This window comes from Sinocyclocheilus rhinocerous, unplaced genomic scaffold, assembly GCF_001515625.1.
Source record: "Sinocyclocheilus rhinocerous isolate Xijiao unplaced genomic scaffold, SAMN03320098_v1.1 scaffold789, whole genome shotgun sequence".
NCBI lineage: Eukaryota > Metazoa > Chordata > Actinopteri > Cypriniformes > Cyprinidae > Sinocyclocheilus > Sinocyclocheilus rhinocerous.
Genome location: NW_015667306.1, coordinates 1,090,059 through 1,099,847, shown reverse-complemented (window position 1 = coordinate 1,099,847; position 9,789 = coordinate 1,090,059). Strand labels below are relative to the sequence as shown.

Sequence of the window (9,789 nt, the reverse complement as noted above, 5' to 3'; positions counted from 1 at the left end):
TATATACTTTTAAATATTAAGCTTTTAACTTAATATTTCAATAATTTAACAACACATTCGCATGTTCTCGGTTCTCGGATGTTGACTAAAGGTCACATGACATGCAGGTAAAGAAATAAAATATTTAATCTTTTTTAGTAAGTGTTTTATTTTGATTGTTTTTCATTTAAAATGATTTATTTACAGTATAGTGCTGGAGGATTTAGTTACAAAAATGATGTTGTGATTTATTTTGTATCATATTGTGATTTGAACTGCCATAAGATAAAAATGTAATCTTTATAATATAGTGTCTCATACTGCTGCTGCTGAAACATGCAGGCCAAAACAATGTTTTAATATCAACATTCGTTATTGTTTTTTTAATAATTGTTTGAACTCTAACTCAAACTAAATCTAAAAAATAAAAATATTATTGTAACAATGCAGTTGTGCTTTGAATAAAAATTAATACTTGATAATTGTATCACTTTATTTTTCGTTATTTTAATTATTTTTAACTCATTTATACAAAATAAAAAAAGAAACTATTGTAACAATGCAATTGTGCTTTAAAATAAAAATGAATGCTTGATAATTATAATTTTACTGTATTCTACTACAAGTTACAATACAAATGTCTTAAATTCTTCACTTTTAAATGTTAAACCTTAAGCATATTTATTGGTGGAAAACTGCAGGGAAACCTTTAAGCTTGTTTAGTTGACAAGAGGTTTATGCGCTTCTTGTTACAAATCTGGTAACGCGCTGTGACCTTTCTACAAAAATGTTGGAAATTATGCAAATGTGAAAATAAATTGATCCTGGCACATGTTGCGTTATAAACAGAATGCAGTTTTTGTAGAGAAGCATTTGTTGTAAACCAAGCTGCTCTGAGACACTGGAAACATTGGATCATGAGCTGTAAATGAATACATTGCATCACTTTCAAACATACTAAATTGCATTTGATAATCGCATTAAGCCATATTGCAGTTTTTATTTTATTTTGATTAATTGTGCAGCCCTATTTATTTATTTTTAATCTTACATTTTTATGATTTAATTAATTATTAGCTTTTCATTTGCTGGGCTTCCATCCAAACGTGAAGCGAATCTTTTCAAAGTTCGCAAAAAAACAAACAAATGCAAATTAGGTGCGTTTCCATCAAGTTGTTTGAGCGGATGACGGTAGTATTGATAACCTAGTAACCAACAGTAAGTCACGTGTGTTTAATATTCGCTATGTCAGAAATTATTCGGCAAATGCGTTTCCATCTTACATTATTCGCATTAACTCGCACAAGTCAAAAACCACCTCAAGCGAATATAAAAACGTTTTGGCAAATTACGTTTTTTTTTTTGTTTGTTTTTTTCCGAAATTTGGCATTTCCATCAGTTGTTTCTGATGTGATACCTCAAAATGCGCATAAAAACGTGGTGATGAAAACAGCTAGTAACTCACAAACCCCTAAGGGGTACGATATCTGGTATATCAATATATAGTGATACAGAAAGTTCTCTGATTAGTGAATCTTGCTTCATAATTGTAGATAATGTATTATTTCATTGCTAATTTGCCATTTAATCAGATAAAAAAAAAAAAATAATGAAGTTAAAATTACACTGGCTTGTGAGCTCAGAGCTCATGTCTGTTTCTAGAGATTTAATGGATTTTACTTCCGCATTGTTGTGCTCTATGCACTGGTCCATGGCGACCAGTGACCACTGTTAACTGTTGACTGTAGAGATGCTGTTTGTTTGCCTGGCACCCATGCAGAGGTTTGCAGGAGCCCAGTTGCTGTAGGCCCCAAGAATGTGTCTCCTCTCATGTGACCTATAGATCCTGCAGCAGTCCCGTGCACATCTCACTATGCAGGGATAACATGAGAATCTGTCACTGACACTGAAAGAAGCTCATGCAAACAAAGAGAGAGATAGCGAGAAAAATGAGAGGCCGAGACGGCCTTGCCCCCTCTCGCTCTGCTTCAAATTTCCACACTTATTAATGCGCACACTCGTGCATGCACAGTGTGCGTTATTGTTGTTATGACAGCTGCATTCTCCCTTTGCAATCAACCTATTGCATGTTGCATGGTCATTTATGTGATTAAACAACTAAATTGGCTTGTTATTCAGCATCCAGTGGAGTTTGGTGTGGTGAGGTGCAGTCTTCTTCTTGTGGGCATGTGAGACCGAGTATAAGGGGGATTATAAAAGCTTCAGCACACTGTCAGGCTTTGATTTGGCTGGGGGATGGGGGAGCTTTGGGGTTAGTGGCTTCCTCTGAATCCAATTTAAAACCTGTCCTGACACCTAATAGCAGGCAGAATCACAAAGGAAACGTGTGCGTGTGCTTCTGATGAATAAGTCTCATTGCCGACATGTTGTTTTCCTCATTTGCTGTAATAAGATTTTTTTTTTGTTTTTTTTTGGATGTCATAGCAAGGGATGTTTGGGGTCGTATTTTGGAGTAGATGTGTTACTTTAGTTAGCTTGGGTTTGACTTTAAAATGAAAAATATTTCTTTTGTAGTTCAGTTGTTGTGGTGCATTATGGGACTGCCTTTAATGCAAAGGATGTTTTAATGTCATTTTTTGCTTTAATTTAATTTAGTAATCGTTATCCTCCAAAATGAAGATGATGTGCAACAATGACCTCCCACTTTATTTATTTATTTCCTATTGGTTTTTCACAGAATGCTTAAATAATTTTTTTAAACGTCACATAAAAAAAGCTTTTATCCAGCTCCTAGATCAGATATTCCTAAAGTTTTTTTTGTCAGCTAAACCCCTTTGACACAGCAAAATATTTTCTTGCAGTACCCCTTGAGATTTTAGCGTAATATTTTAATAATTCAACACAGTCAATGTTCAGAGTTATCTGATGTCGGCTAATGGTCACATGACATGCAAGTAAATAAATAAAATATTTAATCTCTTTTAGAAAGTGTTTTATTTTGATTGTTTATAATCTAAATGTATTTATTTACAGTATAGAGCTGCAAGATTTAGTCACAAAAATTGTGTAGATTTTTATATTGTGATTTGAACTGTGATAGATGATTTCCTCATTTGCTGTATTATGATTTTTTTTTTTTTAAGTTATGTAGAGGGTCTTTGGGATGTTTGGAGTCTTATTTTGGAGTGCATTGCTTTTGTTATCTTGAGTTTGACTTAAAATGAAAAATATTTCTAAAAATAGTTCATAGTTCAGATGATCCTTGATCCTGGAGTCGTTCTGTTTTGTTGAGCTTGGCAGATCATGGATCTGTGGAAAAAAGGTTTGATTTGTGTTGTTTTCCCCTCCCTTCAGCATATGCTAATGAAGCAGCAGGATCGCATTGACGATCGAGTGAAAGACATCGAGGAGCAGCTGTATAAGTTAGAGTCTGACAAACTACTAGTGGAGGTAAGGAGATGTCGATAGGAGCATGCACACACACACACACACTTCTGTCTTCCTCTGTCTATCTGTCTGCATGTGTCTCCCCTCACCCTCTACTGCAGCTAATGAATATGTAAGAGGCTGGTTTTGGTATGACATTGGCAGTGTCTGTGCTTAAGCCTTGTGTGGACCTTTGTGTCTCCCTGTTTGCAGTTTTATTTTTGTTGTTTAAGGAAAATTAATTAGACAAGTATGTTGTACTACAAAACAATACTGTCAAGGAGAGGTCTTGTCAAATTCTCCTTGTTTTGAATATGGATCTCTGTTAGCTTTTACAATAGCTGCTGGTTTTCCTGAGATCCACATAAAAATATAAAAATAACAATTACTATTGAAGATAAGTTTTAAAACAACAGAAATAAGAAAAGAAAAAAATTAAATCTAATGGATCTAATGCAATCAAATCATAAACACATTTCATTCAACCTGCATACATGAACAACAAAAGTGATTAGTTAAGTTGTGCCGACACAATGTGGAATGTTCTCATATTAAGCTATGAAAACAAAATTGTCAGGATCAAAATCTGAACTTTTTATGACTGACTCATCTCGACTGACATAATGACCTGCACGTTTTGACATAAATATGAAAGTGTTGTTAATATTAACTGAAACGAAAACTATAAAAAAAAAAAAACGTTTTCATTAATTTAAAAAAAAACTGAAATAAAATACAATGTAAATATTACATGAAATACCTAAACTTAAAAAACTCTTGAAAATTAGAAGCAGTCTTGGCAACTAACTGAATAAGTTGAAGTTGAAGTACTGAAATGACTAAAACTTAATAAAATAAAACTAAATAAATGAATTTTTTTAAATGGCAATAGCACATAACAAATTTACTAAAACTTCAGTTGAAATTAAAATGAAAACTTAAAACACAAAAACAAAAGCTATTTCAAAATAATAATAAATACTATGAGTATATAAATAATACTAAAATAATATTGAAATATGTACAGAAATTAGGACAAATATCTAAGCAAAATGCAGTTTAATGGTAAAAAGTTTACCTGTATACAAGCTTTTCTAAAATCAAAAGGTGTTGTGTGGTTCCAGATGATCTTGTGAAAGTATATTAAGATCTATAGAGTATATTAAGAAAGTATCTTAAATATAATTTAGATAGCACAGATACTCAATTCAGGTTGATTTATTAATCACCTTTGTCTCTGATGTTTCTACTAAAAGTTATCACGATAATTTTACAATACAATAAGAATATAGATCTATAAAATCAGTGTGGGTAGTATAGCTCAGATAATTTGGTTTTGGGAGAATGTTAATGAGAAGTTCTTATTAAAATCCTTGTCTTTTGATTGCATGTTAAAGTCTGAGCACAGTTTAAGCCATTGTTGTGATTTTTTTTTTCTGAAACTAGAAAACATGTGAAATTGCTGGGGATTTTTCTCAGAGTAAACATCTGAGAAGCAGACAAAATGAAACACAACTCTTCATTTATTTTCAATTTCAAATGACTGAGACATCAAAAAGATATCTTTAGTGTTATATTCAGTTTCCTTTCCTACAGAGAGCTATTTGTTTAAGTGTTCACAGTGAGGGAGACTATAGAGATTCAGTATGCGCCCTTGTGTGTGTGTGTTGTGCAGGATAAGGTACGGCAGCTGAAGAAGGAGGTGCGTGTGCAGTATCACAAAATGCACCAGCTCTTAGAAGATGACCTGGGGAGAACTCTAGAGGTGCTGGATAAAGCACACTCCAAATACTGCCAGGAGAACTCGACCCAAACCCTCCAGCTCAATGAACGCCGTCAGGAGGCCAAGAAACTGCTTAGCTCTGTCCAAGTTGTGTTTGACAAGGCAGAGGATATTAACATTATGAAGGTGAGGTCGATTCTGTCTTTCATCTGCTCGTCCTTCACTGTCTATGATATCCCACAATCCTGAGTGTGTTTTGGATGCTGCTGTCTGAAAAAATGCTGTCTGATGAAGTGTTTGAAAGAAGTAAATTAATTCACAAATGTCATTTTTGATTAATGTAAACAACTTTGAATTTATAATTCTTTTGTTTTCCACATATAATTCCATGTCTAGCAAGAAAAAAGCAGTGTAGTGATTAAATATTGCCTGTTTTCGATTATTAAACATGATGTCATGGTGTCTTGGAAATTTGTCTGAAACCAGTTTCCTTCATATGAAAGCACTGTCTGTCTAACTGGGCAGTAAGGCAGCTGCCTTGGTTTTCGGACACAGTGAATATTTCCTTGAACACACTCCCATCTGACTTATGCTATAAATCCCCTTGCTCTCACCCACATACTCTCATAAACACACAGTGTGAATGTGCCCATACCTGTGAGAAATGTTTCCCTGTCTGTGTGTGGTTGTTATCAGCAGATCTGCACTTCCAGATTTTTCCATGTTTACAGACAAAGAGGCAGTCAAGCAGCAGCTTGTAGACTGCAGGGAGATTAATATTTTGTTCTGTTCTGTTTTGCTTTGTAGAACACAAAACCAGTGAAAATACTCATGGACAGGTATGCCGTTTATGAGCCAAACTGCAGAAATGTATATGTTGAATACTAAATCACATTTTGAATATGTAGTAATCTGGTCATGTGTAATGGTCTTTTTACAGATCACAGTCAAGCACGGGCAGTGTTCTGCCTCCTTGCAAAGTGGGTCATCTTAATTCCAAAATATTCCTGTCTGAAGTCTCAAAAAAGGAAAAGAACTTGCGAAAAATACTGGAAGGTGAGTAAAAACTGGAGTGGTTCAGTGACAATTGGTGGGTCGCACATCTTTTCTAATTGGATCATGGATTCTAGGATAAAACAATCGTGAATGAAAATAACAAAATGCCACTAGCCACATAATCATGCGTAGTTATGATAGTACATTTTTTGCCACAAATTTATGTCACTTGGTAGAAGCAAGCCAAATTAGAAAGGTACCCATATAGAATTTTTTGCACCTTTTAAATTGAAAATGCAGTTCATACATGCATGAATTCACCTACTTTATGACGAGCATGTTTTAAATTTCTTAATTAAACTTAAATGAGATCTTTTTAGGGGCATAAAATACAAAATGTTAGGCTTATGCGGTGCAAACAACATTGAGAAACATGCAAGAACAAAACAGGTCAATAGGTCTTAAATATCAGATCATTTGACCTTGTTATCTGTAAAAATACTTCTTTCTTAAAATTTTTATTTAAGGATTAAGATGTGTACGCTCACATTTATTCAAGGTGTGAATGTTGCTGTCATGAAAATGTCAGTTTTTCCTTGGCTACACCATGTGACATTGGAGCCATTATATTGAAACATTTCTTAAAGCCTGTCAAACCCATATGAAACTAACATAAATATAAAAAGTACAATGACGTTTAAATACAATGACAATTTTTCATTTTCGTTATCTTTTATTCATCATTGACCCTGGAATGCCCTCATCCTCAAGAATCAAACAAACAAAAAAAACCATGCAAGAAACCATTATTGTTGTTGTTTCTTTTTTTTGTCTGATAAACAATATTTGGTTGATAGTTTGTAAAATCTAGGTCCTTAAGCACAACCATTTGAAAACCACTGTCAAAATGTTTCTGTTCAACATAGTTTTTTCCACAAATCAAACTCTTTGTCCTCGTCCCCTTGTTTCCAGCACCATTCAGTACTCCTGCGCACTTCCTCCAGAGCGTTTCTGTCCACTCCTCCAGTGTGAATACCTCCGGGGTTGAGAAACGCAAACACTCCACGGCCTTCCCTGAAAGCAGCACCAGCCTGCTGGAGTCCTCGTCAGGCCCCATGAGCAAACAGCAGTTCCTGGGTCAAGGTTCCAACTCCATAGACGGGCCGGCGTCGCAGCCGCCCATGGCTCCCTGTAGCTCCACCCAGCACATTGTAGGCCTCAGCAGTAGCAGCAGCGCCCAGTCTGTCCATCATTCCAGCTCCGTTTTTACTCCTGCTGACTACCCCAACCCCAGCTCGTCCCAGCAGGCCATGCTGCCGCAGTACGGCGGCCGTAAGATTCTCATGTGCACGATGGACAACTGCTACTGCTCTAGCGTCCCCTCCATATCGAACCACCATGGCCATCCTCCCTACCCGCGCTCGGGATCTTTCCCTTGGACACAGGACTACACCCACCCCCTGCCCTCCACGCCCTCAATGTCCCAGCCTCTCCAGGGGCTCTCCATGCACGACTGGATTGACGCCTCACAGAGCCACAGGCACCCTGATTTCTATGGATTGTACGGCCAATCTTCCACTAAACCATACGTCACCAGTTAACTTCCCCTGCATCTCTGGTTTATCTCCAATAACTCGCCCATTTCCTTAAGGTTCGGTCACATTTGCGAAATTTTGTGTGCAAAAACAAGTCCATTGTCAATAGCATAGAGATGAATGAAGCACAGCTCACACAGAAGTCAGTTTCAAACCAGGCGAATCTGCATGACCAACTTGAACATGAGCGAAATCTGTGTGGGGAATTTTTTTGCCCTTGCAAGAAATTCCCAATTGCGTGGATTCCTATTGGAATGACTGGATTTCGCCTGCAAAATTTTGCCAAACAACAGCAAATGTGACCGCACCTTTAGACCTTTTTTCCAGCCTGTCTTTCGAAATCAGGCTTATCATCACAATCAAAAGGACAGCACTTTTTAGCATGCAATGCAAGCCTCTCGGCTTCAAAACACTGATCTCTTCCAACTTAAGCATTAAAACCTTTTCTGTCCCAGTGTAAAACATGATAAGGGAATCTTTCTTTGAGAAATGTGGAGGTGGGACCCAGCTGAGTTTTTAAAATTACAAACAGATTTTGGATAAATTGCACAGGGTTCTGACCCAAAGCAGATAATGATCGCTTGTAAATGGAGTTAGTTTTAACCTCCCCTCTTCCTGTTTTTAGGGCATCTAGAATCTGGTTGGTTTTTATGATGTGGTAAAGATTCGTTTTAACCTTGCTGTTAAACTTCTACAGTTTTATTAATAGTAGATGGGGAATATTGATATGAAAAAAGAGGGATAGAGTGTGTTCATTATTTATCATATTTCACCTCTATTGCACCTCAAGGTTTTGGGCTTAAGTTTCTGCTGAACCGCTCCACAGGTAACCATATAAGTGGGAACTCCGATTATGGTTTGACATGTTACTAACATTCCTTAGAGGCCAGAGGATCTTGTTTTTCTGTTATGTTTACAGTTATGTATTAATATTTTTCATTAGTTTTCAGTAGGTTGGAAAAGATCAGTACAAAAACTCAATCCAGATTCTTTGGAGGCTTCAAAGATTTTCCACCGAGCATGTCATGAGCTAGTACTTCTGGATTCTGCTTCCTGTCAGATAATGTTTCTTCCTGCATTCAAGCACATGTGAAGCATGTTCAGGATGATTGGTGCCTACACACACCTCTCAGTCTTATAACGGTGTAGATATACTTCCTGTTTTAGTCAGTGACGGTGAAGCCCAATGGGGTCTATGGTCACCATGGAACACTGATTGTCATGAACATGCTGAAAAACGTCCTGTTTGTGATTGTAGGCATGCAGGAAAGCCTATCTGTGCACTCAGAACTCCAAGAGACTCGACTGAGTGAGACTAGAGGACAGTTGGTGACATTTTTTCACATATTTTATACATGAAAACTGAATGGACTGCATACGTTTGGAAATCAAAATACATGTGCTTCAAAAGAGTATTAAATGCTGGTTTAAACTAAAGTGTATGCAATCTCTTTTGTAATTGTGAAATGTAGTTTTCTTTTTGCTGGTAGAAGTTATGACTAAACTCCGGAGCTTCTAAAACTTTGGTTCTAAATTGGGGGCCTCAGTAAACTTCTAATCATGGCTTAAAATAAGACAAAACAAGCATTAACACAAGTTGCAATAACTAAAATTCAAGATATTTTTCTTGGAAGAACCAGGACATACGAAGGAGTCTAATTTAAAAGTTAGATTTTTTTTTTTTTTAACCTGGAAAGGTCAGGTAAATTAAAGGGGTGGTTGATTGCGATTTAAAATTTTTAACGTTAGTTAGTGTATAATGTTGCTGTTTGAGCATAAATGACTACAACAAGTTACTTCCCGGGTTTGTGACGTCACAAACCCAGATAAACCCCGCCCCCGGGAACATGCAACGAAGGGTGCGAGGCCATTCTGCGCTGCTTTAGAGAAAAGGAAATGAAAACTAGAGGTGCATGTAAAAATCTATTCATATATGAATCGCAATTCTGTCTTCTAACGATTCTAATGGATTCACAAGTTTCAAAATCAATGTTCTAAAGCAGCGGTTCTCAATACTGTTCCTCACGTTCCCCTGCTCTGCACACACTCTGTATCTCTCTCTCTTACTCCTTTTCTCTCTCTCATTCAGCTCAGCTCCAATAATGAACT

General features: G+C 36.4%; 1 protein-coding gene across 2 annotated transcripts in view; it reads left to right on the top strand.

Moving 5' to 3' along the window:
- LOC107733745 (probable E3 ubiquitin-protein ligase TRIM8) overlaps nt 1-8,184 on the top strand; it is an 18,102-nt gene extending 9,918 nt beyond the window's left edge. For both annotated transcript variants that reach the window (XM_016545510.1, XM_016545509.1), the window contains 5 exons: nt 3,295-3,390; nt 5,042-5,275; nt 5,897-5,928; nt 6,030-6,145; nt 7,058-8,184. In XM_016545510.1, the coding sequence (XP_016400996.1) occupies nt 3,295-3,390; nt 5,042-5,275; nt 5,897-5,928; nt 6,030-6,145; nt 7,058-7,686 (1,107 nt within the window). In that variant the 3' untranslated portion in view covers nt 7,687-8,184. The remainder of the gene's footprint in view (nt 1-3,294; nt 3,391-5,041; nt 5,276-5,896; nt 5,929-6,029; nt 6,146-7,057) is intronic.
- Nucleotides 8,185-9,789: the final 1,605 nt, after the last annotated feature.